Below are 27,969 nucleotides of genomic sequence, written 5' to 3' on the forward strand. Positions count from 1 at the left end.
CCTTAGATGGGAAGAAAGAATCTCATTGAAAGAGACAGAAATAAACAAATGGGAAAAGTAACCATGAGGAAACAGAGGTGGTGCAGGTATTTTGAAGCTCTGATGTTGTATATTCCTTCCAAGAATCCATAAATTCAATCACAGGAGAGAAAAACCTCAGACAAACCACAGCTGGGGGGGGTGGGCTCTGCAAAACATCTTGATGTCTTTACTTTTCACGGTTAGAATTTTCATTTGGTTCTTTCAAAATCTGCATGTTTTTCATAATGTCTTTTCTGTGGTGATGCACTCTATTCCATGTGCTTTCTCTTCAAATGGTTTTTAAAACTTTTTCTTGGAAAATAATTTCAAGCTCAGAGACAAGTTGCAAGAATGGGACAAATGAGCCAACAATGCCTTTTCCAGCACATTTTTTTGCCAGGACAGAATCCAGTCCAGGATTATGTGTTGCATTTAGTTGCCATGTTTTCAAACACTTTTATAGACCTGGTTTTAAATCCTTTTCAAATCACTGTAGTCTCTTAGGTGCGATTCGGCCCATTTGCCACACCTGCTGACTGCTGCACAGTAGGGGGGTTTCCTCGTGGCCTTCAGCAGCATCACGATTTCATGGTCGGCAGGAGTTGACTTCTAAAGGCACCCTGTGTGTACCGCACGTGTGCCCTGGTGTATGAGGCAGGTAGCTTCTGTGGTGGCTTCTAAGGAAGTCACTGGCTGTGGACCATCTTTTATTTCTCCACTTGGGGTTTCTGCACCACGTAGGTGGCCCACGTGCTGTCAGGCCCAGCGTTCCACTTTCTGGGAGAGGACTCTACTCAGAGCCATTGGGGTAGCAGTTTGCTTCAGTTTCACAGAAGCACAGACCCTTTCAGGCTCCCGCGGAATGCAGAGGGCCAGTTCCAGAACCCTGCTGCTGTGCATGGGGCTGTGGCTTTGACTCCCGCCCCACCCACGGCACAATCTGCTCCCGGCTCCTTTATGGGCACTCGGCAACGAGGACCTTCTTCTCTCAAGGGCCTGGATACCGTATTTACCTTTCTTGTCTTGGAACGGGACGATGATGTACTCCTCCGTGTCTGGAGCTTGTATCTGTGCAAACACGCCAGCTCAGCTATCTTGACTGGAGGTCCATTTGCAGCCGCAAGCCTTGGGCGAGCCATGTAATCTCTCTGCTCCTCAATTTCCCCATCAGGAAAATGGGTTTGTTAAAATAAAAAACAAACGAAGACCAGCCTTGAAAGTTGCCTGAGCAGACAAAACCAATTTTGTAACCGAGCAGGACCCTACAGGGCCTTCCCAAAGAAGACCCCCCCCCCGACCCTAACCCCGCCATGTCCTCCACCTGCGTCTTGGCTGTAGAAAAACGTTAGCTTCCTAGGCCTTCCCCAAGTTCCAAAAAGCAAATTTAATCAGAGAAGTGAGAAAATGCAGAAAGGAAAACAGTCAAGCAGAACAAAATAATAGTTTAGCCATTAAACAAAGTCAAGGACCTTTAGTTCCTCCTCAAGGGCTACAGTTAATATTCTGAGCCACGTCCTTTGAGCTGTTTTGCAGATACTGAAACCCTGACCAGGTGGAAGAAGTTAACTGCATGCTGCCCACAAGCACGTAGACCCCAGACCGGTTGGAACCAGAAGGCTGATGATGTTGACTCCTGATGACCTCACCACCAACCCATCAGAAGAATGTCCACCAGTTGATCCCACACCCCACAGCCCCCCTCCCTCACCCTGCTTTAAAAACCTTCCCTGAAAGCCAGTGGAGAGTTTGGGCCTTTTAAGCACTAGCTGTCCCGGACTCCTTGCTTGGCGCCTGCAGTAAATGCTGTATTTTCCTTCACCACGACCCAGTGTCAGTAGATTGGCTTTGCTGTGCGCAGGCAAACAGACCCCGGTTTGTTTCGGTGACAGTTTACCTGTGCACATAAAGTTTAATTTAGCTTATTTTGCAAGAGTAACTTGACTGGGGTCATTCCTTCCTTCTCCCTCCGGAAATCATAAGCACAACTGAAACTGTTTCCCGAAATTGGTATGAGGTAACCAATTCCCTATCATTTAAGAAAATCCTAATATTATAACCAATCATGGTGAAGAATAAACAGTCACTGCCTCCGCACTATACGAGGTGCTTTATAACAACGTACCCTGAGGCTTAGTCCATGTTTTGAGAGCTCTTGGTTCAAGAACTGTCTTTTGCACAATCGACTTTTACTAATTGCCACTTTGGTGACTCGTGGGTTTACTCCTGCTATTTCTGCCCTTTTGACGGACTGTGTGAGGCTTTACTGCTATTCAAGATATGTGACCAAACCTTGTTTAACTTTGCACTATCTAGTCATGGCCATATCAGACCAGAAAAGCAAACACCAGAATACAAAACCACGGTTTTCCCTGGGTGAGGGGTTATGGCTGATTTTAGTTTTATTTGTGTGTGTGTTTGTGCGTATGCATTTTCTGCAATGAGCATGGGTTACACCTGTGATTGGGAAAATGGCAATAAATACTCTTAAAACGACGGACACCTGGTCAACTCTTTAAGTGCTGAGCGCCAGCTTGTGTTCAAACAAAAGCTTAAAAACCTGAGGGGAATGAACTGACATTTTTGCAGGTGGTGGGGCTGGCTAAGGGGATTGGGGGAGGAGGGCCATGTTGGAAAGCTGTGTTTCCTGTGCTCCTGTGAACTTGACCTGGTGGGGGGATGGTAAAGATGGGAGCCGAGAATCCCAGCGTTCTGCCTCACCTGGTTCTGAGAAAGCCAAACCTATGAGTCTCAACCCCATTGCTCATTCAGCAACGACAGGTGTTTCCTGTGCGTGGCAGAGAGATTCGGCAGCACAAGCCTGCCACCGCCCTGCCCTCATAGGGCTCAGCTCTAGGGACAAACATCAAGCCCATGATTGCAGAATCTGCTACATAATTGCAGCTGTGTTCCATGCTTTCCGGGGCTGCAGAGAACACTGACAGGGGCTTGCCTGGTCCAGCTGGGGAGGGGCTGGAGCATCCTTGGGGAAGGGATGGTGGGAAGAGTCATAGACAGGCCTAGGGTGGAGTGAAGGGTCTAGGAGGGTGTCTGGGCCTGGGGCCTGGTGGGAGCGTGTAGGGTTAGATGAGAGGGGGTTGGGGATTGGCTGGTGCGCATGGGAAAGATGGGCTCCCTTTGCTATCCCCAAGAAGTGGCTAGCCTTGGGGGGGAAGCCCCCAGATGCCAGAGCATCAAGAATACAAAAAATAACGGGAATTCCCTGGTGGTCCAGTGGTTAGGACTCCGCGCTTTCACTGCCAAGGGCCAGGGTTCAATCCCTGGTGGGGGAACTGAGATCCCGTAAGCTGCGTGGCACGGCCCACCCCCATAAAAAAGTGTCAGCATTAAAAAAGAAAAGAATACAGAAAATAAGAAAATATAGTTAATATAATTGGCCCCGTGAGGCATGGATGCCAAATAGACAAATACACAAATGAAGAAAACACTTAACAGGCACCCCGCACCCGCTCTGGGCCAGGCCTTACACCAGGCCCTTTGTGTGCCTTCTGGCATGGAAGCCTCACCGTGGTATTTCCCTGTTGAGAGTTTAGCTAAGCTACTCCATGGTACTGCTGCCCTGGCATCCAGTCTGTTTGGCTAAGCGGCCTGCAGAGGCCTCAGACTGACAGTAGGTCCCTTCATACACACGCACGCCCTAGACAGCAGCCTGTGGAGCCACCAGCCAAAGTATGCTCCTGTGATCAGCAGTCTCCCCTGCCTGTATGCCTTATCCACCCCTGAGATAAGACCCCCGTGGACCTTACCAAAACCCCACTCTTTCGGCTTGAATTAACCAATCCAGCCCTAGCCTGGGAAGCCCAAAGCACTCCACCCACAGACCCTGATAAAGGAATATGCCCCAGGGCCTGCCTCTCTGTCTGCACTCTGCCTTGACCTCCTGTGTGGCCCCTTGAGGCATGCCTTGTACCTCCTCCAAGACCTGTGAGTAATAAACTTCTCTACTTCAGTTTCTCTTGTGGTCTGTTGTTGAACCTCTGCCCGCCATCAGATTCCTCAAGCTCCACTCACACATGTTAATTTCCCTAAGTCATAACACTTCCCCCATAACACCTGGGAAGTAAGGAAACACCATGACCACATCACTGCCCGAGGTCACTCGGCAGACGCAAGGTTTGAACCCAACTCTAAACCCAGAGCCAAGTGCCTAAACTTTGCCTCCCCCGTGGTGAACATGTGAATGGCCCTCCCTGTTTTGAGCTTCTGTGTAAGTTCCTTTCAGGTAGGGGGTGGCTTTCTCATGCCCATCCAGCCGCTCCTTCCTCAGCTTCCCTCTGTCCAGGTCCACAGGACTCAGGAGGCCCAAGTTCCCTTGTACCCTCTCCCCCCGATCAGAAAAACCGTCCTGTAACCCTTCCTGAGGTGGGTTAAGGCCTCTGAAGTTACATAAACAGTGACTCCGCCTGATGTCTGCACACTAGTCTCTCCTGCATCATATGTCAACGTCATCAAATGTTCATGGAGTGCTCACAATGCATTAGGCGCTAGACCTGCAAAGAGAGACTTGATGCCTTGGGGAAACATAGGTTGGAACAGGCTGGTGTTTGCCTTCTCTGTGCCAGGTACTGGGGGTACAGGTGGAATCCAGCAGACAGGGTCTCTGTCTTCTTGGCTCACAGCCTGTCTAGTGCTGAGTCTAAAAAGTCATTCCATGACTTCTGCCCACCACGTACTGGGAAGGTTGAGGAGGCCAGGAACTTGTGCTGGAGGCAGCACTGAAGGCTCTAGCGGGGGAGTGGGTGGGTGACACGATCAGGGCAGTGTCAGGAAACTCGGGTGGCCAGCGTGGAGGCTGGGCTGGAGTGGGGGTGAGCCGAGGCGGCGCTAAGGTTGTGCCCAGGCAAGAGGCGTCGGAGCCGGGAGGTGGAGGCAGGGGCGGAGCACGAGGGGCAGGTGCATAGGCGACAGCACACTCTCGGGGTGACCGCACGCGAGGAGGCAGAACCCGTTCTAACTTCCGACCCGGGTCACAGGACTCAGTAGTCTGACTTGCCGGTGCGGGCGCTGGCCCACGTTCCCACCCCGGCCCTGCAGTCCCGGGGGATCATTCCGACGGCCCCAGGCAGCGGAGGTGTGGCTGGAGGGAACCTTCCCGGAGGCCGCCCGGCGTCTGGAGACTCCTGCAGCCAGTAGCGATATTGAGTTGCTTCTGTCCTTTGCAGCAAAAACAAAAACCGGGCGTCGCCGCAGCCGGTCCAGCTGCCTCCGCAGCCTCCCGGAGCATCGGCCCCGCCCACGCATGCGCGGCGCCCTCGGACGCGAGGGACTACAACTCTCGCGGTGCCCCGCGCGCGCCCGCAGCCCCGCTCCCACCGCGCCGCGCGCCTCCCGGAAGTGGGGCTCCGTGGGGGGCGTCTCCGATCTTTGCGCGGGGGCGGGCCGGCAGGTTTGGGGGAGGCTGCGTGAGCTAGGAAGCCGATGCGGGCGAGCGGCGCTGGAGATGGCTTCGGCTGTAGGCGGCGACTGCGAGGGCGCCGCGCACGAGGCCGACCGTCCTCACCAGCGGCCCTTCTTGATCGGGGTGAGCGGCGGTACCGCGAGCGGCAAGGTAAGGGGCTGGGCGGCGCGGCGGGGCCTGAGTGTCAACCCGGCCCCCTGGGACTCCGGCCTCCGTCCAGAGAGAGACCCCAGCCTCTGGCTGCCGAGGTGCCCCGTCCCGGGCGTGGGCTGCGGCCACGGCTGCCCAAGCTTAGGCCGGGGCGCAGGCGGGGAGCGGGGCGCTGGACCTCGGGGCCCCCCGCAAGCCTCCCGCTGGCCTGGCCTCTCGTGGCCTCCAGGTCGGCGCTGCCCCTGCCAGTGCCCCGAGGTCTTCCCGCCAAGCGCAGCCCCACCCGTCACTGGCCGGCCTGGCAGCCCCTCGGAGCTCGTGGGTCAGGGGGAGCGTCTCCAGGCGGGGATCCTGTTTGTGTGTTTCCAGTCAACTGTGTGCGAGAAGATCATGGAGCTGCTGGGACAGAATGAAGTAGACCACCGGCAGCGGAAGTTGGTCATCCTGAGCCAAGACAGGTTCTATAAGGTTCTGACCACAGAACAGAAGGCCAAGGCCTTGAAGGGACAGTACAATTTCGACCATCCAGGTGGAGACCCTGAGGGTGGGGAGGGAGTGGGGGAGGAGGGCAGACCATGGAGACTGGGTCCAGGGTTGGACCTGGATAGGGAGAGACCTAAGCGGTTCCATGGAGACTGGGTCCAGGGTTGGACCTGGATAGGGAGAGACCTAAGCGGTTCCATGAAATCACGCTCCGCGGTGGAGCATCTTTCCCGTGCTCTCTGGGCCCTGGGTGGCCCTGCCGGAGCTCCAGGCTCCCCTGGAGCCAGTCAGGGAGTCTGCGCCTCAGAAGGGCCTTCAGGACCACCGCTCTGCCACGACTATGGTCACGGAGAAAGCCATGCATCTTCCCACGTTAAGGATCCTCTGCACAGACCGCGTCCACTGTGGCCTTTCATTCCGCCACCTGCCCTGGGGCAGAGTCCTCGAGAGGCCAGCAGTGGAAGCAGTGGGTAAACAAGAACCAGAGGCCTTGAAGCTCCGTTCCCTGGTCCGGTCGGGGGCCAGGGAACAGGTGGAGACGGGGTGGGTGAGGGGGAACAGCGAGGCTGCCCCTCCCTGCTGCTACGAGAAGATCCCACCCAGTGGCTGGCTCCCACCGTCATTCCTTCCCAGGGGGCGCATGGGAAGAAGGTCCGAGAGGCGTCAGTCTGTGTTATTTCCCAGAAATAGAGAGAAGCAGACGCCTAGTCCACCTACCTCCCAGGGCTGGCCGATCCCTGGGTGGTGGCACTGCCCGAGGGCAGCGAGGACAGGTCCATTCTGTGGTTTGCAGAGGGCCCTGCAAACGTAAACTGTACAGCTGTTGCTTAGGGTCATTGGTAGCACCAGCACCCAGCTGTGCTGACCCCAAGGCAGAGCGAGTTCCCTGCAGTCCCCAGCACCAGGACACGGGCTTGTCTTGCCTTTTGTTCCATCCCTGCAGATGCTTTTGATAACGATTTGATGCACAGGACTCTGAAAAACATTGTGGAGGGCAAAACAGTCGAGGTCCCAATCTATGATTTTGTGACCCACTCAAGGTGAGCAGGTGGCTCCTGGGAGGAGAGGGCTGTGCGCTGGGGGCTGGTGAGGACCCCCCCTCCCCCGCCACCAGGATCTGTCCCCAGCACGGAGTCCACCCCTGGGGACTGAAGCTGACGGCAGGGCCCCTTCCTGGTCGCACCCTGCAGGTTAGCAGAGACCACGGTGGTCTACCCCGCAGATGTGGTCCTGTTCGAGGGCATCCTGGTCTTCTACAGCCAGGAGATCCGGGACATGTTCCATCTGCGACTCTTTGTGGACACCGACTCTGACGTCAGGCTGTCGCGAAGAGGTAAGGCGGACGCGGGCCTCGCTGCCCCTGGCCAGCCCGGCCCCGGGTCCCGGGGGTCTGAAGGTCCCCACCCTGCTCCTGTCGCCACAGTTCTCCGGGACGTGCACCGCGGCCGGGACCTGGAGCAGATCCTGACGCAGTACACCACCTTCGTCAAGCCGGCCTTCGAGGAGTTCTGCCTGCCGGTACCGCCTTCCGCTTGCTTGGGGATCTCCCTTTCTCCCTTTTCAGAAGGACCCCCGGTGCCCCATTCTGTGAGAGCCAAGCCGTGGAGGGACGTGGTCTGCTGTATAAATGGAGAATTAGCTCCTTGTACCCACGTTCCCGAGGAGCCGTTCTCAGCTGTGAATGTGTCCTCTGTTCTTCCCGTCACCCCTTCCCCACTGCCTCCTCCTCCCCGGCCCCCCCCCACCAGGCTTCACCCCTGGCACCGGCACCGCCTCCCTCCTGGCCTCTCTGTCTGCATTTCTCCAGGGCGCTGCTTCTCCCCTGACCCACACTGTGCATTTCCTTCCCCCGCCTTAGAACGGTGGGCTCCGCAGGGGCAGGGATTTTTGTCTGTTGGCTGCCAAAGTGGTGTCTGGCACACAGTAGGTGCTTAGAAACTTCATCCATGCCGTGTGTTTCTCTGGGCTGCCTTTGGCTGGCACTGGAAGGTCCAGCTGGCCTATAGAGGAGGAATTCACTGTTTGTGGCCATCTGTCTCTTCCTCCATCTCACAGTCTTCACTGTCACTAGATAGGACTTGCGTAAGGATTTAAAGGGGAATTGAACGATATTTTGCTTCTTAAAGGGAAAAACAAGGCACAAAGGAATTAGAACCAGGATTCCTGCTTTAGATAAACAGGACGAAGGAGTTCTGTTTCTGCTATTTCAAGAAAACATTTTTTATTTTACATTCATGTTCTCTGAAGTCTCTGGAAAGTGATCAGAAAAGTAAATTGACTGCTTTGCAGTCTCTCTTATTTACAGAAAGACATTTGGCAAAGTAGGTCGTTTACTGTAAAACTCTGGATTCCAAATGTGACTGGGTGCCCCTGGGTGGAAGCAGAACCGCCCTGGGCCGGAGCCTCCATCTCTCCCTCCCCTTTACCGGTAGCCACACAGGGAGTTGACTAAGCTGGCCGTGTCCCCCGCGTCCCCGAAGGGAAGACCTTTCTCAGCTCTTTGCTGGGCTCCACCCCTCCTGCCCCCCGTAGCCCACTGTCCACAGCCCCATGGGAGGCAGCCCTGGCCCTCTCACGCTCACGTCTCCCGTGGGTCTCCACTGCCTGCAGACACAGCTGCCCGAGGACTTGGTCCCGCCCGCCCCCGTGGCTAATCTGTGTGACAGGCCTCCTTGGCCCAAATCCACATGCTGGCTACACTCAGCGGTCTGCAGGTCTGTCTCTTGGCCCAGACCGTTTCCTCCCTTGCCTCCCTCCGCTGCTTCAGATTCGGCCCCCTCAGCAGCATCTGGTTGGGGGTCCCTCCTCGGTGGTGCCACGGGGCGCCCAACAGGGAGTGAGTTCCTCGGCGTGGGAGCAGATGAGGGGCGGGGAAGGAAGGGGAGCAGGTCCTTGCGTGCAGCGCAGCCCTGCTGTCACTGGGTCAAGAACCCTGTGTGTAGTGGGAGGGTGCCCCACTTCACTCGGCCCAGAGAACCAGGCGGTCAGCACAGAGAACTGGCCCCTACAGCAGTGCTCATGAGAGACCAGCATCTCAGAGACGCCGGGAGACGAGCACTGTTTCTTCCTCGGCTGCCTCAGCTCACCTTCCCTCACTTCTGGGGTCACCGTCTCTCACCTGGTTGACAAATACCTCGAATCCCTGCCCCCCCATCTTCCATGACGGGCCTGGGCTTGCTTCCCTGCATCTAGCCCCAAGCAAGCTGAAATCATCTGGGGGACAGATCCTTACGAGACGTTCCTTTTCTCGCCTTGCAGACAAAGAAGTATGCTGATGTGATAATCCCTCGAGGGGTTGACAATATGGGTAAGGACCAGGCCTGCCGGCTGACCCCTCTCCTCCCAGGACCGTGACGCAGGCACTGCCCATCCTGTCGTGGTTACTGAGACACCCCCAGCGCGTGAGGCCTGTCTGTGTACATCTGTGGCACAGGTTTCAAATGCACTTAGAAAAACATTTAACACGTTGTACACCTTAAACTGACACAATGCATTATGTCAATTATATCTCAGGGAAGCTGGTGGGAAAAAAAAATATATGGAAAAGTGACAGGGAGTCAGTCGTTAGCAGAAGGCATCTTAACCAGGGTTAGTTAACAGAAACCCTCGCGACCGAGCCAGGTAGGTTTTACTGTGCTCAGGCCCCAGCGTGCACTTGTCTGTCTGCTGAGACTCAGCGCCACACAGATGCCTCAGGGAGGAAAACCGTGTGCTTCACCAGTAACGCCAGGTTGGCGCTGGGCAGGCAGCCCTCCCGGCGTGTCGCGATGGAGAGTGGGGCAGCTGACCCAGCTCTGTCTGTCTCTGCTACAGTGGCCATCAACCTTATCGTGCAGCACATCCAGGACATCCTCAACGGCGACATCTGCAAGTGGCATCGCGGAGGGTCTAACGGGCGCAGCTACAAGAGGACGTTTCCTGAGCCGGGAGACCACCCCAGGGTGCTGACCTCTGGCAAACGGTCGCACCTGGAGTCCAGCAGCAGGCCCCACTGAGGAGTGGAGTGCTCAGCTCCCGGCGGGTCCGGAGATGCCCTCCCGCCCCTGAACACACAACCGTGGCCGGGGTGGTGCTGGAGTCCAGGCGTCCCTCGCTAATTCGGGAAACCTGGGCGAGTTACTCAGACTGGGTCTGACAGGATGTCTGCAGGCAGCCCTGACCTTTCCACCCGCTTCCTCGCATTACAGAGGCTTAAAGGTCTCTTTAGTTACTGAGAAACGCCACAGAACGTGTGGTGAGCAAGTCACATATTTTGGGGAACGTTGAAGAAATAGCCCGGACGCTGTGATTTTGACGGTGAACCCACAGCAAGAGAGACTAGTATGATCTGGTTCACACACGTGTAACTGAGAAGTGTGAAGAGGTAACACTCTTCCTTTTTATGTGTTATACAACCACATGTTTTCTGTTGTAGTCTGTCTCCTGACACCATGCTCGCTGTGACCTAGTAACCCAATTTCGTGACCCACCAGCAGGGTCGTGCTCCTGGTACACGCTGACCTGGTACACGCTGACCTGGTACACGAGGGGCCATAGAGAGGCTTCCTTCCTTCCAGCCTGTGCTCTGAAGGCAGAGCCAGGAGGGAGCCCTGGGGAGCAAGCTTTTCCGTAACCAGCACCAAACACACAGGCGGGGCCCCCACTTGCCCAGCCTGAGTCTGCCTGCTTGGGGGTCTGCCTTCTGGCGGGCACAGTGTCCTCATGCAGTCCTACTCTGGGCCCCTGAGCCCAGGCTGCTGTCTGGACAGGTCTTTCCTGGTGTCGCCCTCGGCCAGGTCAAGGGCACGTCACCTACAGTCAAGGCGTGTGTGGACCAGAGAGGCGTGAGCAGATGCCGCGGGCCAAGGGTGGCCAGTCCCCTGTGCTCACGCAGCGTCCGCGCCTCACCAACAGTCATGGTCTTGTCCTCGTTTGTCCTCCCTCCCACGTGGCTGTTTCTGTAAAAGCCACCAGCTGTCGAGTTCTAACTGTAGTTACACAGAGACATCAGTTGAGCTCAGCTGAGCACGGTGGCTGATTTCTGATGACTGTGAAAGTTTTGTCAAACTTATTGTGCCCTTTCGGAGAGATCCAATAAATACCAAATATGAATGTCAATTTGCCCCTTTTTAATTACATTAAGAAAAGGCAAAATCAGGACAAGGAGAGGTATGGATGACACAAACCTTGACGGTTGAAGGGGCTAGTCGCTCACGCACCTCTCAGCAGGCTCTCTGGGCAGCGGTTAAAGAGTCAGCGATGGTGAGGAGGAACGGCCAGCCTTCCACAACCTCCTCAGGCCAGCGTTCCAGTAGCTCGTGTGCCACTGAACCATGAGGGTGATTCCCCACGGCCTCGCTGGGTCAGCAGGTCAGCGGGCCGGTCAGCCAAAGCCCACCACCAGCCTCTGACAGCGAGATCGGGGCCTCGTCTGCTTCGACCCGAACCGGCCCCTCCCTGCCGTCATCCAGGCCAACAGGAGCCCCGTGCCAGCCACTGCACACTCAGCTAGCTCACGGGGCTCTCAGGAGTCAGCAGACATGGAGGGCGTTGTTCTTTACGGTCCGGGAAAAACAGACTTCGCTCAAAACGAGGTGCTCATCAGAGGACTGTTTCAACAACGAAACCAGAACAGAATCGCTGCCGAGCCTGAGTCTCCACCAAGCTCAGAGCCACTCTGCGTTGTCAGAAGTAAACATGCTCATAATAAAAGACGGTTCTACTTTGTCCTGACCCGGCCCTGCCGTCCGTCACTGTGTCCGTGTCCTGCTAGTACTTCCGGATCAGGATATCCCAGCTGTCTTTCCAGCGAAGGGCCTTGAGTTCGCTGGGTGAGAGTGACCTGTCCCCGTAGGTTAGCGGGCGCAGCGTGTTGGACACATGACAGGCAGAGGCAAACCACGCCACGACCAGCGCGCCGAAGAAGCTCCTCTGGAGCTGGGACCTGCCGGCCCAGGGCAGAGCACGGGCGTGGGGAGGCCGGCCCCTCCCCACCACGACGTCCTCTGGGCATCCGTCGCCCACGTGGTCACCTACCCCGGCCCCTCCTTCCTCCGGGCACGCCCTGCCTGACCACCAGCCCTCACCACGTCCTGCCCGAGGCACTAAGCCCCGCCCTCCTCACTCGCTCTGCTTCCAGAATTCCAGCTTCTCCATCTAAGGTCGGGTGCCAGAGTACTGCCCCCGAGCCCCCCGTGAGCACAGCGCAGCCCTCCTGACGTACTACCAGGCTCCTGGGGACCAAAGAGAGAGGGCCGCCCTCCGCCCTGGCCTACAGAACTCGCTCCGGTTTACAAAGCTTCCTGGTTTATCTCTGCCGTGCACCACGCAATCCGGCCACTAACCACTGGCTGCTCCGGGACACGCCCCATGTTTCCCCTTCCTTTTCTTTGCTCCTGGTGTTCTCCAGGCCCAAAGGGCCTTCCCCATTTCCCACACACCTCAGCCACCTTCCTCTCCCACCAGCCTCAGTTAGCTTCATCCCCTGAACCCCTGTAGAGCCTCGCCTGTGCCTCTTTTGTGACCCTAACCCCATCTGCATCACACTGGAATCGCCATTCAAGACCCCCCTGGACCCGGACCCCAGGGGGCGTGGCTGCCAGGGCCCGGTACCTGCACAGGCGGCCGCTGACGTGCTCCAAGACCACAGGAAGCAGGAGGATCTGGAAGGCGAGCGCCGGCAAGTAGTGGTAGAGGAACAGCGTCTTCTCCATCAAGAAGAAGGGCACGTAGTTCACGGCCCAGCCCCCGGCGCACAGAGCCCCGGCCAGCGCCCAGCGCAGCCAGCAATCTGCGGGAAAAGGTCATCTCGAGCCAGCGCTGCCGACGGCTCCAGCTGGGAAGCTCCCAGCGGTCCCGCAGGCTGGCCTCCTCATCCGCAAAGTACACGCGAGCTCCAGCTCCTGATTTCTCTCTGTCCCCTCCCAGCCTTCCCACATTTCTGGAGGAAGGACAGACCGTGTCCTAAGAACCTCCTGTAGCTTCCTGCTGGTACTACCGTCCCCTTCCTGAGAAATGCCAGCTTCCTGGGGGCCAGGCCCAGCTTATTCCCGACTCCCCGCTGGCCTTGGCTCACCCGGAGATTCCGAGCTGGGTCTCACTCCTCAGGGAGCAGTGGAGGGGCTGGACCCGTGCACCCGCCCAGGAGAGCCGGGAGTCGGTGGAGAGAATGACCAGCTCGGAGCTGAGCCCAGAGAAGGCGCCTCCCTGCTCCTGATGGCCTTCGGGGCCCTGCCCTGCCCTGGGTGTTTGCTCCTTTCCTGTTTCAGGATGGTTTGAAGGGGTCTCTGTCCTTGCAAACCACCACCCCTGACTAAGTGCCCGCTGGTGCCTCTGTCCCATCAGCCACTTCCAGAGTGTCCTGGGGTCAGGAAGCAATTCCTGCCTGACACCTGCACATCCCCGGAGAAGCCTTGAAGGCGATGCGGGGACTGGACTGCAACATTCTGTCTCTGGGGAAGAGACAGAAGTTCCCTCGAGGCAGAAACAAAGAGGTGGCCTCAAGGCCCTGCTTGCTGGTGCGGCCGGGCTGACACCCGAAGCACAAGGAGCTCCCGTCAGAACCAGAAGGAGGGGGCGTGAAACACGTGTGGGTGGCTGCACAGACCCTCAGGGAGGTCGCAGACTCTTCTTCGGCGTCTGAGCAGGTACCAGACGAAGAGCAGGGCGTACACCAGGGTGGCAAGGCTGGCCGAGGCCCAGATCACGATGTTTCCGAGCAGGTGGATCTGTGCCTGCGGGCGCACAGAGAGACCCTGTCACCTCAGCCAAGACGCCACAGCCCAGAGCAGACACAGGCACCCACCACTCCCTCCGCCCTCGCTGCCGGGACGGACGTGTGAAGGTTCTCAGCTCTGTAAGCTGAAACTGAGAACCGGAAGTAGACGGGACACTCTTCTGACAGCAGAGCTGCTCCCAGGGGGGCTGATGCAGAGTTGCAGGGCACTGAGGACCCGCTCATCTCAGACCCCGCTTCTCAGCGAGCCGTGGCCCCCCACTTCCGGGGGGGAGGAAGACGGCGAGCATCTTGAGCACATACCCCCCCTCAGCGGGTAATTACTGGGCACCCGCTACGTGCTGCGTTTGCTCTCCCAGGTGAAGAGAGACGATGTACAGGGCAACAGAGCACTGACCGGCCCAGACGCCACGTGCCATGCGGGAAATCAAGCAGGGCTATTTTAAAAACCACGTCTGCCAGAGAAGGGGAGCCAGGCGCTCCCACCACAGCCACCAAGCCTGGTTTCCCTCCACCTGTGGACAAGCTAGGACCCGACTCCTTGGCATCTCAGGGGAGCTCTGGCCTCGAGCTGCCAGAGCACTAAAAACAAGTCCCAGGCTTTCGTTAGGGAAGCGCAGGAAGGCTGGGACTTGGTCGGATGCAATGGCTGCTCTTAACATCACAGAACTCTCAGGCACGGGGCAGCTCTGCCGCACAGACGCTCCGCTTACACTGGTCCTGGGGTGCAGCCAGTAGGCGATGCTGGTGTCTAGCGTGACCCAGTCCAGCGGCGTGGAGCTGTATTTGTGTTCGGAATCATCGCTTCTCACCGTCAGCATCCGCCACTGCGGAAAGCAGAGGCCGCTGGGAGTCACACGGACAGCCAGCCGCCTTCATCGCTCAGGGATCTGCCAGGGGGCAGAGTAAACTGCTGCCCCTCTCACGTGGGCGTCCGATCTCAAGTTCATTTGGATCATGCCACAGAGGCAGCGCACCGGGCTGATGAGCCCAGGAGGCGCCTACCCCTGGGCTCCGGTCGCCTCGTCTGTTTAAGGGACGGGACTGGGCACTAAGGGTGCTTTTAGATTTGGGACCCTGAGTTCTCTGGGGCTGCACCGTGTTGACCGTGGCCTGTTCTGCCCTGACCTGTGTGCAGTGCCACTCTGCTGCGCAGTCTCCTTGGCTCCTGACTGTTCCTGCCGGCAAAGCCACAAGGCAGGACAGCCAGGAGGCAGGGGACCGACAGTGCCAGGCATGTCACTTAGACTGGACAGAGGGAAATGCTCCCTCCCTGCCGAGTCAGGTCCCAGTTTAAAGGCTGACAGTGGGCAGGTGGGAGATCTACAGACTGCAGTGCCTTCCCTGGCGAGGAGCCAGCACCCGGTGCGCAAGGTCGCCCAGCCCTCCAGCCGCCCGTCACCTGCAGCTCTGAGAATCTGGCCATGAAGCTGAGGTTCCTGCTGGCGTCCATCTGCGCAGGGGAGCGCAGCTCCAGCTCCCTCTCCTTCTGCTCCTGGCCTGGCAGGCACGGCCGGAACCCAGAAGACACGAGCAGAACCAGGTCAGGGAGCTCCCAGTGGCAGCTGCCAGCTGCTTTTCTGACAACCCGCCGGGACTCAGTCAGGCTGCGCCACTCCACGTGGTTTTCCCCACCGTACACGGTCCACCCACCCGCTCAGCATCTTTCGAGTCAGAAAGCTCGGCTTGCCCTGCCTTCCAGGGACACCTGCCCCCACCCCGAGTCCTATCACCGCTTCAGCTACAGGGGGAGGGGGAGGGAGAGGGTCTGCAGTGGAGCCTGGAGCGCGCATGCGGTCCCCTCCATCGGGGGCCGGGGCTCACTCCTGCCGTAGCGGTGCTCCTCCACGTTCCACACGGTGCTCCCGTGGTAGCCCCGGGACAGCTTCTCCCCGACCACCTCCAGCTGCCGAAAGCCCCAGTCTGGGAGGGGCGCCCCGCTCAGCTGGCGAAGCGAAGTGGGGAGGGTGTGAGGGAGGGATCAGCTCCGCCTGGCCCGGGGGGCCCCACCCCAGTCACTTGGCCAGCAGCTGACAAGGGCAGCCGGCTCTCCTCTGGGGAGCGTCACGATGGGGTTCGGTTCTGAGCAGTTACAGAGGGCCCTCACCACTCCCGCAACACTTCATCCTGTCCCACCTGGCAGGACCGTGTGAGGCGGCGTCACTGACCTTGAGGATGGCTGATGTGTTCACGTGCATGAACCGGACCTCCGACAAGATGGTCTTCCAGACGTCCGTGTCTGACTCTCTGTTCACGATGTCCTGTAAAAGCAGGTCTGGTCTGTTATTTCACTCTTTTTCAGATTTCCTTAAATGTAAAAATGAAGACCAGTCACCACAGTGAGACTGACTTGGTCTGATACGAGGGGACAGTCCCCCAAGGGGAGCCACCGGCTGATCCCAGACGGTGCCATCAACTTTATTGCTGACGCCTGTGCAAGGTGCTGGAGGGGGGCGGTCAGGGGGAGGGGGACACTGCCCTCCTCCAGAGACTGCACGGGGCAGCCTTCTCAGTGGGGACTTAAAGACAGATGCTCACCCTTGAGCTTCTGCAACGCCTGATGGCGCGCAAAGATGGTGCAAAGGAAGGTCAGAGACTGTCCCTGAAAAGATGCCCTTAGAGGGTACTCCTGACACTGGGTAATAGAAAACTAACATCTGAAGAGCTTGGCGCTGCCGTATTTAACTTACTGGAGCCTGGCGACAACCCCGGGAGGTCATGTAGCTACTGACAAGAAAGAACCCGAGGGGCTAAGTGCGGACAGGACGAGGAGGCCGGGCCGGGCCTCACCCTCCGGTCAGCCGTCCTCTCTGCCTGTTCCTGGAGCTTCAGTTCCTGGAAACGGGGGCGTGTGGGGCTCAAAGTGCCACCAGAGGGGCTGAGGAGCAGGAAAGGATCGGCAATGGGCCTTAGCAGCAAGGGGAGTGGGAGGGGCCTTCAGGAGAACCCTGGTGATAAGGAGCTGGTGCAACAACTCATGTCAGAGGAGCACTGGGGGAGGGGACAGAGGCAGCTGCACAGACAGCTGCGTGCAGCGCAGAGCGCCAGGCCCCGCCGTGCACAAAGACAGAGGCGGCCTCCCCGGCCCCTGGCTTCGCTGAGGGCCAGCAGCGCCTGGCCTCACACCATCGAGAACCCAGCGGGGGGCCGGTGCTACAGGCGTGCAGCCCGTGGCGGCTGAAGGGGAGCCCTGCTCCCCCGGAGGTTAGCCCAGTGCAGCCACTGCACCGCCGCTGCGCTTCTCACGCGTGTCCCTGACTTCAGATGGTCCAACGGCCCAGTGACAGAACCTTCCTCCTGCCACGTTGCCCAGGACACTGCCTGACCACAGGCCCAGGGCCCAGGAAGGCAGTGCCAGGAATCAACCCCCAGATGGCCCTGCCTGTCCCAAGGGAAACCCTTCTTAATCCCGGGTGAGGGTTGACAAAAGAGGCTCCCAGTGTGCTCAGGGCGCTGGTTTGGAGGCCAAACAGTGGGAGGGACCTTCTGCCAGCAGCACCACGTGAGCCCCATACGGAGTGCCCACCCATCCATCATACCATAAGCTCCTTCCTCTGATAGAAGAACACTACCCAATTCCCCCTTTCCGTAGAACAGGCAGTCGCTTGTCCTAAGGGGCGGCTTGGAACGGGCTGTGCTGCCGGCGCGCATGGTCGCTGGGGTTACGCTCACCAGCCTCCAGAGGTTCTGTGCGGGCATGGAGACGTTGTAGTCGATGTAGCAGGACACCTCCTGGGAGTGAGGGCTCAGGGGGGCCGCGACGTCGTGCCTGGAAAACCAAACAGCGCTGCCGAGGGGCTTCCCGAGCTCCTCTGAAAGGCGCTCACTGGGCTTTTACGGGAAAAAAACCGCTTTTCAGGAAACAAAGCCAGCTCAGCCTTCAAGCACCACGGTTGCCACTCCAAGGATGCAGCACCTAGGAGCTGGGCGATAAATCAAACACGACAGGGCAGAGACTCTGCAGTCATCACATCTCTGGGGGAATCTGGCAGACACCCATCTAAACCGTGGGGCCTGTCATCCCCCTTTCAGAGGACGAGCTGAGCCTTGGAGCTCACCCGGCCAGCCGGCAGCAACCTGAGGTCAGGGCTCGGAAATGGCTGGGGCACCACGACTACTGTCGGAGGACAACACGCCCAGAAATCCCAGCTCCCCTCGCCCACGCACTAGGAAACCGCGCTTCACCAGACTCTGCGCGAGGCCCCGCAGAGGACCTGGGGACCCTGAAGCGAGCAGGAAGTCAGTCACGAGCGCAGGCCCTGTGAGTGCTACGAATGACACCCAACCAGGGCAGGCACAGCACACAGCAACGCTTTTGCTGCGGGGACATCTCAGCTGACACCTGAATAAAGTGAGTGACTGGGCCACGGGGTGGGGTGTGTGCGTGGGGGGATCTGAGTTGAAGAACATTCCAGGCAGACGGAGCAAGTGAAGGCCTCAGGGGGGCGGCATGTGGTCATTCTGGGGGTAGTGGGGGGCCAGGGTGACTGGAGTCACGGGGCCAGGTACCGGGGGGCCTGCAGCCAGGGGAGGGGTGGGGTGTGATTCTGAGTGTGACAGTCACACTGGGAGTCGCTGGAGGGACCTCCGCAGAGACGTGAGGTCAGTGAGTAGATTGTGTGTTTTTCAGAGGGAGCCGTGGCCGCCGTGTGCAGAAGGGGGCAGGCAGGGGGGTTCCCAGCATCACAGGACAAAGGGAACGTGGCCTGGGCGGGGCTGGGAGTGCAGAGAGAAGGAAGCGACCTTCGTGGATTTCCCGACACAGCGACTACAGGGGTGGCGGAAGAGGATGAGGACTGAGCAACCGGCTCCTTCCCCGGGAAGCAGAAGGGGAGGCAGAGAGCCCAGGCACCCAGCGGGGAGGCCGGGGCTGGGGCGCGAGTGTGGGGTCACTGAGACCCACGAGAGGACCCGAGAGGCTGGGTGGAAGGAGAGCAGAGGCGGCCTGGGCCCGTCAATATGCGGAGGCTGCCCAGAGGTCAAGCCAGGGAGGGTTCCTGACTCCATCCCCCAGCTGAGATCCTTCCTGGACTCACTTCTCCTTTCCGCGGGTCCCCCATCTGCAAGGGCGCCCACACTTCATTCCAGGCAGGACTCTCCTCGTCACCCCGGCCCCCCCTGCAGGATGGGTGAGAGGCTGCCGTCCCACTCAGATCACTAAGGCTCTCCCCCTACCCTGCGACCACCACTAGGGGTCCCCTGCCCCCCAACATCGAGGGCAGAGCCAGGCCAGAGGCGGTGACGCACAGCAGCGGTCACGCTTTGCTCTGAACAGAGGAGGGGACTCACGTGTTGAGGAGGCGGGTGGTCATGCCGTGCACCAGCTGCACGATGTCGCCGTGCCGCACGGGCCTCGGGGGGTTGTTCACCACCAGCTGGTGCCTGGAAGAAAGTGCGGCTGCGCTCACGGGGCGGCAGGGGCCCCGGTTCTCGCTCGGGCAACGTGGAATCGCACAGCCGCCCGGTCACCGGGTTCCTTGTACGAGGTGAACACGTGTGAAAACACAGCACGTACGTTTTATTTAACTCTCTTCTGAGACCTCAGGTCACTTTCCAAGCTTCCTGGCGTGGCGCCACTAGTAGCCACCTTCACACTGACCACAGGTGCGCCGTACTTGCTACGAATGCCCGCACCTGCCCCGAAATCCTTCTAACAGAGACTGTGGCTCCACGTTCGCTCAGTGAAAGTGGACCAAGGGCCTATCAGACCCTGCCCCGCGGCTGGGAGCTGAGCATCTGGTGGAGCCAGACGGACGTGGCCACCACCCTCAAGTTACTGCACTGAGTGGGAACCAGGGAGCAAACGTGTGGGCAGCCGGACAGCGGACACGCGGAAGCCAACGGGATGCTGACAGGGGGGAAGGCGGGGGGCCTGGGAGGCGGCCAGGCAGCGTCCCAGAGGAGCTGACTTTCAGGTGCTGGGTAAGAGGGCCCCGGTGGGACCCTTCCAGGCTGCGGGGACAGCGGTGCAGAGCCTGCGGCAGGAGCCTGCCTTCCTGCAGAAATGCGGGGCAGGGTGAGCGCTGCGAGGGGAGCGGGGCTGGAGCCGGAGGGCGCGGCCCTGCAGACCAGTCGGGGACTGGATCCGTTCTAAGGGCCGTGGAGCTCGGAGCTCAGGGAGGGGTTTGAGCAGGAGCCTGACCTGACACCTGGGGGGCTGTGGGGTGTGGGGGAGGCAGGCGTGGAAAAAGACAGATGGGGGAGATGGACACCCTGACGGCAGAACCAACAGGACTGGCTGGGACTGGAGGTGGGGATGACGGCAGGGAGACGGGCGTCTGCAGGGCGGTGGCGAGTGGGGGCAGACCACGGGGTGGGGGAGAGTCGGGACACGCCTGGAAACACCCAGAGGAGATGCTGGGCCCCTAAGTCCTGGACCGCGGGCTGCCCGGCACAGAGCCGGTCCCAAGGCTTCGCGGACGGAGCATGGACAGAGAGGAGGCCGGGACTGAGGCGAGGCGTCCCCGGACCTGTACTCACCTCCCGGGGTCCTTTACAATCCACCAGTTGTTGACATCCTTGAAGGGGTAGCAGGTCACCTGCTGCTGGTGGGAGCTGCCACGGCCATTCTCGTATCTGCAAGAAGAGGGTGCATCTGCGGGTGGGGCACCAAGGGGCCCGCGGCCTCCCCCTCCCCCCCCACCAAGGTCCCTACAGATGCCACCCAGCGAGCTGTCCGGATCCATTCGTGTCCCAGCGGGGCTGAAGATGTGAGCCCAGGCAGCGCCAGTCCCTCTAGTGGTTTTACACGCAGAAATAACGAGTCTCGTCGATAATCAGGATCTGAGAGCTCAGTTTCTTTTTTGTCTCGCAAACTTACTCACATAAAGTGAGAGTTGGTAACAGCAAAAATGTGAAAAAACAAAACACGTCATAACCTTCGAATTAAAAAGTCACTTTCCTTACATCATGGGGTAGGTGCTCTGGTGGGAATGAAGCCAGCAGGGCACGGGTTGGCCAAAGACGTTCTTCAGAGTGACCTGGGAACCGTAGGCCACCTCCAGGGGCTGCCCTTGCGTGATCCGCGCCAGCCCCCCCTGAGACAGGAGCAAAGGGGTGGCCGGTGAGAGGGAGAGAGAAAGCGAGAGCGTGACACCTACGCCAGCCCCTCTGACAGCCCCTCCTCCAGCTGGGGTGTATTCCGGGTGGGGGCAGTTATCACTGTATCTCACAATTAGCTATGACTGCATGTGATATAATCCTGACATGTTACGCTGTATGACCACCGACTGGAGGCTGCCCTGGGCCAGGAGCTTACCTAGCCCCTCCCCGCTCGTCCTAGCGGCTTGCTGGATCTCGGCTCTCCGACTAGGGGTTGAACCCGGGCCCCAGCAGTGAAAGCGCCAAGTCCTAACCACTGGACCACCAGGGAATTCCCCCCATTCGTCCTTATTTATTTCTTACAGGCATCCCGTGATAAGAGCAATTATGTCCGTCTAACTCTGGGATTTGGGTGAGTGAAGAGATTTGCCCAGACACACAGAACTGGCTGTCGGCAGAGCTGGCCCTTAAGAGCAGGTCTGTCCGACTTCAGAGTCTACATTGCTGACACCGCAATTGGAGCATTTTATTATTTTTGCAAAGTTACTTGAGCGAATGCCAGAGTCGCGTTTGTCCTGTGCAGCCTGGCACCTGCCCAGCAGGTCACACTGCAGAGAGCGGACCCCTCGTTCCCTCCTACACCGTCAGCATGTTCAGAATTCGTGTAGTAGTAGTGAAGTGATCCCTCACTTCTCGATTTGGCTTTTCCTCTAAGGCCCACTTGGTGGTGTTTCGTAAGAAAACTCCGAGTCTAGTGTGGCCTTCTTTCTAGGATGGCTGGGCGTCATTTTTACCTCCAAGCTGGCCTGGAAAGCACTGGACATGATCTGGTCGTGGGGCCCGGAGCGGCAGAGCAGCAGCAGGTGGACATAGAAGAACAGCAGGTACACGAGGACCGGGATGACCAACAGGGCCACCGCTCGGGCCAGCAGGTGACAGAGCACATGGACCTGCCAGAGACGGAGGGGACGTCACCCCCGCTTTGGGGAAGGCGGGCCCAGGCCTGTCCCCCTCCGAGGCCTGTCAGCAAGCGCTCCCTGCCCCCCGACCCCCCAGGGCCAGCCTCGCCCTGCCCAGGACGTCAGCACCTACGTTTGACAGCGTCTGGTCTCCTATCAGGTGCCAGGCGTGGGCAGCGGCAACCCCGAGCACCAGTAGGTATGTGAACACACCCACATACTTGGTGCTGAAGGGACACAATAGGGAGAAAGTTAAGACGAGACACGCACGGAGGACACGGCTGCTGCCCCAGACCCGTGGAGCAAACTCACCCGACGGCACAGGAGCAGGCCACACCCGTCAGCATCAACCAAAACCACCAGCTCGGAGAGAAGGGCCTGGAGCAAAGCACAGACGCCCAGCTGGGAGATCAGAATGTCTCCCAAAGGCCAGAGAAGGTGCCCTCCTCAGAGATCTCGGGGTCAGCTCGCTGCACCGAGCTCCAGGTGCAAGGAAATGACTCCTCGTCTCCCCAGAGAGCAGCCAGTCCTGATAGAATTTTCCTCTTTGGCCAGAACATTTTTCCAGTTAGTTTGAGTTATAGAAAGATGAGGATTATTTATAAAGTCAGCCAAGAGCCAGTCGAGGTGCCTGGGGCAGCTCCCCTGCGTGGCAAGGTATCAGACCTGCTCAGGTTGACCACCCCCCGGACTCCTCTTTCTTAGTAACTAGGAAGAGCACGTCCCATTTTCCATACCTGTGTTTCTGGGAGTTGGAGAACTTCAGGTAAGACAGCACGGCCAACAGATTGAAAAATATCAACACTGATTCCAAAAGCATCAGCCTTGACTGAGTGATCAGAGAGTTCTCTGTCGGGGAAATGACACGGGCGTCAGGTGTTGGGCAGCGAGGGCAAACGTCCACCAGAGAGGGCCCTTGTCAAACGTCCCAGAGCGTGAGGGTGGCAAGTTCGGGCTCGGGGTGGCTGGAAGGGGACACGCCCCGGAACCACGAAGGCCAATTCTGAGGTGTGAATCAAGCCTCCCGAGACCTGGGGGACTCTGGGGAAGTCACTGCCCTTCCTGAGCCTTCGTTTTCCTCGTCTGAGAAAAGAAATACAGATTCCACAGGCCGCCTGGACGTTCTAACACTCTGTGGGCACAGGGGCCCAGTTAGGGTCGTCACTCAGCAGACATGAATTCTTTTTATTTTCATCTGACTTAATGTCATTTGTTCATAGACCTGGGCCAAGAGATCCCTTCTGAGGAATACCGACTAATTCCTGAGTCCATCTCCACTGGTCAAGGCCTGGGAGGTGGGAGTATGGGGGAGCTTCTCATTCAAGGACAGACTTGGCTGCAGGGGGAGGTGCTCACGGCAGGCGCGCGTAGGAGTGTCGTTTGGGGCAGGCCCGCTACACACGGCTGCACCTCCATGACGTCACAGTCTGCACACACAGCTCCACAATCCCCCGGCCTGGGAGCGGGGTGACTCCCAGAGTCCAATCTGGACACACTGGATGTGTGTCCTTCCGTCCTGCGAGCAGCAGACACTGCAGGGGGCACGTCTACTAAACCCTGAGCCCTCCGGGGCCGCACAGACACAAACAAGGGCCGGCGCTGGGATCTTCCCTGTGCCCCACCAGGCCTTACCGATCAGAATCAGCAGAGCGGCCCCCACGGCGGCACAGTGAGAGAAGCCGAGCTCCCACACGATCTGGTAGGCCATGGGCACCGACAGGGCCCCTGCAAGGGCCGGCAGTAGGCGCAGGGACCACACGGGCACGTTGGTGCTGTATTCTGGAAGAGCAACCACAGCGGGGCTGAGAGCACTGTGCCCACACCATCTCCCTACACTGCAGTGTCTTTTCACACAGACTGCCACGCTCACAGACTACGACGCAAGTCTGCAAGGCTGGGGGCCCCATCAGGGACGGAGTGTGCAGGCCACGGGCAGAGGCTCTGAAAGAAGCTCCGTGTGGTCAAGGGCCAGTTCTCAGTAAGTACGGGAGTGATGCCGAGGACTCTGAGATGAGCTAATCCTTCCTTATAAGTTTACCCCATCTGTGTCCAAAAACGCTGTGGCAACACATAACATTTATACGTACAATAGATAACGGCAACCAGACGCCACACGTGGCGAGCGTGCTATGCGCACCAAGAACCAGGGATAAGATACTTACGGTAACGAAACACTACGGAATTTACCGGGCTTTCTGAAAACCTTTCCCTTGTACCCAAACGTTTATCATACCTTGGCTTCAGATGAATAAACCATAGTTGTTAATCCCTATGAAAGCTACGACCTCTCCATTCTAATACATGCAAGTTAATAAGGGAGACGAAGATGATATTTTACCTGCTCCAATTCTGTTCCACAAAAAGTTACCATCGAATCCTCCTAAATAACCTAAAACAGAAGATTAATCAGTAACTATCCTGTTCAGTAAATATTTCTGAAGCACCAAACCGCGGCAGTCAACAGGGGAACAATAATAAAGAAAGAATAAGACACCGCTTCTGCCCTGAAGAAATTTCACCTAGAAGTGTTAAAGGGCCACCTCTCTTACTAATGAATCCTACCTCCCAAGGCCAGCAGCATGTGGCCAAACGGTGGTCCACTGCCATCCAAAAAGAAGATCCGCTTCATGTAAAAAGAGATGTACTGCCCATAATATACTTCATCAAAACTGCAAAGCAAACCCACGTTATAGTCAACTAGAAACCTTAACCGTACACAAAAGGCATGAGGATAAATGTACACCTGTGTCTCCAAATGACTTTGGAGAGTGACCAGCAAAGGTCAAACTTTTGCCCCAACTACACGGCGTCCCCGAATATGAAGACACGTGTGCATCGTCACACATCCATAAGGACAGGAAGGGAAACACCCCACAAAAGTTGGGCATTCAGGAGGCTTTCCTGACACAGGTTCTATTTCTCTCCCTACGTTTGGGTTTAGGGTGTACCGTGAGCCAGTCTCCAAAAGGCCTCCTGAACGCAAAGCTAAGCTGCCTGTCCACCAGCGTGCCTGCAGCTAAGAGTCGGAATCAGGCCTGGTGACCCGACAAAACAGGTGTAAAAGGGAGGCACGCAGGCGCCGGCCGCAACAAACCTCTTTCAATCAGGGACTTTCGCTGACATTAAGGAACCGCTGGCAACTTGTCAGGGGTGATGATGCTACTGTGGTCACGTGATTTTTAAGAATCCTGATCTTTTAGAGATAGATACTGAATTGTTTATAAATGAGACACAGTGTTTATGATGTGCTTCAAAAAAATCCACTGCAGGGAAGGGGTTGGCTATGAGCTGGGTGATGAATATACCATTCTCTGTATATTTGTATCTGTTTGACATTTGCCATAATAAAAAGCTAAGTGAAAAGGAACACGTGTTAATCAGATAATGAACAGCCCTTTAACAATAACAGCAATCATTTCCCATTACGACAAAGAACACACTCTAGTATCAGGGAGGACTCACTTCCAAATGCCTCAATCTTCCGCCCACCCAAGGCTACTGCACCCACTACTGACCTACGGAGCAAGACCAAACAGGTGGCCTCTGCAGGGGCTGTCCTGGGGACAAGCTGGTCTCTCCTCTAACTGCCAAAGACACCCATCACCAGGAAGCCCGGAATTTTACTCTCCCATTTACGCTGTTCAAAAAGGCACTTCCTGTCACCAACGCACTGAACAAATTACAGTTCCTTCCGATGCACCCAGAATGGAGTTGCTTGGCTTACACCACGGCCCTTGGATAGGAAAGCTGCCAGAGTCGGCTCAGCAACCCCACCGCGGTCAGAGCCACGACATTCAAGTTGATGTCAGCTGTCACCACCACAGGGCGCTGCAAAAATCCCAACATCTTGTAGAAAAGCGGGCCGGGGAGGATGCCCTGGAAACGCAGGGAAGAGTTGTCATCAGAACACAGGTGGCCCCCGACGGCTCGAAAGAGGCTGTGACAGGACCCTGCTTTCACCAGCGGTCAACCGAGGTGGGAAGCTGAGGACTGAATATTCACTCACTCCACCAACACCTGCTGGGCACTTCCGGTCAGTGAGACGGCCTCCTGGCCCCTCCCCACCCGGGCAGTGCGGCCAGCTCACAGCGCGGTGACCTTCACCCCTTGAGGCTCAGAGCCTCCACATCTGCGCCAAGATCCTCCCTCCCCTCCCCTCCCGCCGCGAGCCAGCACCGTCCCCGGGGCGCCCGCTTTCTCACCCCGAGGGCGCATCTGCACTGGGCACCCCGTTTGCTCCCCGAAGCTCCACTTTTCTTAAGGTTGCATCTGCCTTGGGCACCGCCTTTCTCGCATCAAAGCTGCATCTGGCCTTCGGCGGTCCCCTTCTATCTTCAAGGCTACATCTACCGTGGAGGCCCGCGTCTCTCCCTGCAGCTACATCTGCCCTGAGCACCCCCTTCTCTCCAGAGACCCTGTCTGCCCTGGGAGGCCCCCACTCCTCTTCCCGGCACTCCCCTTTCTCTCCCGCAGGCCGCTATCTTTCCCGAAGGTTTCACCTGCTCCTGGGCGCCGCCCTTCTTTCCCCGGGCACGCCTGCCTCGGGCGCCCCCTTCCCCGGGTCAGGCAAGACCGGCCGCCCCCGGCCCCAGTGCCCCACAGACCGCGCACGCGCGTTCCACACTGACTCTCCCGCTTCCGCCTGGGCTCTGGTCCCCGGCGCCCCAAACGCACTCGCGTTTCTTCCAGTCCCCTCACAGCCGCTCCCCGTGCCGGGCCACGCCTCGGACGCCTGAGGGCCAGGGCCTGGGGCGCCGACCGTTGGGGACGAGGCCGCTCGGCACTCTTCGCCGCCCACTAGCCCGCTCGACGCTCGATTCGCCGCGCCTGCGAGGCCGCCGGGGGTGCAGCGTGCGTGCGCACTGGGAGAGAGCGGCGCGCTTGCGCACTGGGCGAGCCCAGACCCGGACGCGAAGGTTATGCAGAGGACCGTCTGCAGTCTGTGGTTCACGGCTGGGCAATCCGGGGTTCCTGGGCACACTAGACACACGGCTGCCTTTTTAAGACGACACAGTGGGACCGTATGGGCATTTCGCTCAGTGTGGCGCGGACGCGCGCGCAGGTGGAGGCGGGCAGGGTCCACCCCCCGCCCCGGCGGTGCCCCCCACTCTCCGGCCCGCGCGGCCCGGCCAAGCCTGCTCTGCAGCGGGACACGGCCCCAGGTCAAGGGAGTGACCCGGACGATTAACCGGCGCGAAGGCAACTCTGCTGCCCAGCCCCACCCCTTCTTCCTCCCCTGGAGTTAATACTCCTGGACAGAAGGGTACTGCAGGTTTAATAACTGGAATTATGGTTCTTTCCTGTTTTCCCATGGCCGTCACCCAGCATTAGCGCAGTGCAGGTGACTCTGACTTACCCGCGTTGTGGAGAGGGAGGGAGCGCGGGCTCACCCGTGCCTGCGGCCGGAGGGCGTCCTGGGCCCGGGCTCTCAGCCTGTGGTCTTTCATACGAAAGCAGGGGCCGTCTGGTCTTGAGGATCCAGAGCCTCCATCCTGCGGGCCCTCGGGCTCCTTCGCGGTCAGGCCCCTGGAGGTCTGTGGGTCGCCGGTCCCCAGGAGCAGGGAGTCCAGGGGGTGGGTGTGGCCCTGAGAGCTGCAGGCCGCGCCCTACCTGGGTCCCCTGCTTCCACAGTGGAGAGGCTCAGACGGAATCAGCCGGCGGGGTTTCCTTTCGGAAAGTGTTAAATTTACTCGGGCATAATTTATAAGTTTCCTACATTCTTACCTGGGACCAGGCACTGGGCTGGATGCTGCCCATGACCTCTGTGCATCCACACTACCCCACGACGTAGCTACTGTTTACAACCCACGTTTTACAATTATGGAAACTGTGACTCTGAATGAAGTGTCCTTCCCAAGGTCACACAGCTAGTGGATTGCAGAACCGAGAACTACCGCTTGAACCCAAATCCAAGCTCTCCATGCTTCACTGCCCACGCCTGGCTTGCTCTTCTTTCCAAGCCCAAGTGCAGCAAAAGAAAAGGGACATTAGAAGTGGCAACAAAACACGACACATCAAACGCTTACCTTCTCTGACCCACCCACTTCTCATGGGGAGTTGGGGGGCGTGGGGTGAGGGAGGGCAGGGGGCAGGCAGTGCTAACGCCCACCCACTGGGACGATGCACCTTAACCTCGGGTTTCACCCCCTCCTTGCCCTCACGTTGCTGTAGGGCACTTCAGCCCA

The 27,969-nt window shown here is 58.3% G+C and overlaps 2 protein-coding genes across 11 annotated transcripts; one reads left to right on the forward strand and one right to left on the reverse strand.

The window, feature by feature from the left end:
• Positions 1–3,446: 3,446 nt before the first annotated feature.
• On the forward strand, positions 3,447–11,167 carry UCK1 (uridine-cytidine kinase 1). Its single transcript, XM_082468222.1, has 8 exons — positions 3,447–5,110; positions 5,202–5,587; positions 5,957–6,116; positions 7,014–7,110; positions 7,261–7,403; positions 7,494–7,588; positions 9,329–9,377; positions 9,884–11,167. Exons 2-8 carry the CDS (start codon positions 5,279–5,281, stop codon positions 10,063–10,065), a joined length of 1,035 nt encoding a protein of 344 aa, XP_082324348.1. The 5' UTR covers positions 3,447–5,110; positions 5,202–5,278; the 3' UTR covers positions 10,066–11,167.
• POMT1 (protein O-mannosyltransferase 1) lies at positions 11,158–27,415 on the reverse strand. 10 transcript variants are annotated; one of them, XM_082468133.1, is made up of 20 exons: positions 26,389–26,553; positions 25,509–25,660; positions 24,347–24,453; positions 24,123–24,173; positions 23,417–23,563; positions 22,522–22,633; positions 22,097–22,162; positions 21,918–22,011; positions 21,620–21,775; positions 20,691–20,821; positions 20,265–20,360; positions 19,074–19,166; positions 17,457–17,553; positions 15,953–16,045; positions 15,609–15,729; positions 15,187–15,284; positions 14,498–14,611; positions 13,656–13,782; positions 12,662–12,839; positions 11,158–11,993 (listed from the first exon to the last, which is right to left on the reverse strand). In XM_082468133.1, the coding sequence occupies exons 2-20, from the start codon at positions 25,628–25,630 to the stop codon at positions 11,819–11,821; spliced, it is 2,178 nt and encodes a 725-aa protein (XP_082324259.1). In that variant the 5' UTR covers positions 25,631–25,660; positions 26,389–26,553; the 3' UTR covers positions 11,158–11,818. The 10 variants fall into 10 exon arrangements, 9 of the variants coding, with proteins under 9 accessions (XP_082324259.1, XP_082324258.1, XP_082324264.1 ...); XM_082468132.1 differs by having other exon boundaries at positions 26,284–26,418; XM_082468138.1 differs by lacking the exons at positions 25,509–25,660; positions 26,389–26,553 and adding an exon at positions 27,141–27,415.
• Between the last annotated feature and the right edge of the window lie 554 nt (positions 27,416–27,969).

This window comes from Balaenoptera physalus (genome assembly GCF_965194825.1).
Source record: "Balaenoptera physalus genome assembly, chromosome: 7".
NCBI lineage: Eukaryota > Metazoa > Chordata > Mammalia > Artiodactyla > Balaenopteridae > Balaenoptera > Balaenoptera physalus.

What these genes read in the sequence shown, in the direction of transcription:
- UCK1 (XM_082468222.1), top strand. Translation starts at nt 5,279, where the DNA reads ATGCGCGGCGCCCTCGGACGCGAGGGACTACAACTCTCGCGGTGCCCC. An exon ending in GCGGTACCGCGAGCGGCAAG is followed by an intron (nt 5,588 to 5,956) that starts GTAAGGGGCTGG and finishes GTGTGTTTCCAG; the next exon opens with TCAACTGTGTGCGAGAAGAT. An exon ending in TCGAGGGGTTGACAATATGG is followed by an intron (nt 9,378 to 9,883) that starts GTAAGGACCAGG and finishes TCTCTGCTACAG; the next exon opens with TGGCCATCAACCTTATCGTG.
- POMT1 (XM_082468133.1), bottom strand. Translation starts at nt 25,630, where the DNA reads ATGTTGGGATTTTTGCAGCGCCCTGTGGTGGTGACAGCTGACATCAAC. An exon ending in CGCTCTGCTGATTCTGATCG is followed by an intron (nt 22,634 to 23,416) that starts GTAAGGCCTGGT and finishes TTTCCCCGACAG; the next exon opens with AGAACTCTCTGATCACTCAG. An exon ending in TCCAACTCCCAGAAACACAG is followed by an intron (nt 22,163 to 22,521) that starts GTATGGAAAATG and finishes GCTTTGCTCCAG; the next exon opens with GCCCTTCTCTCCGAGCTGGT.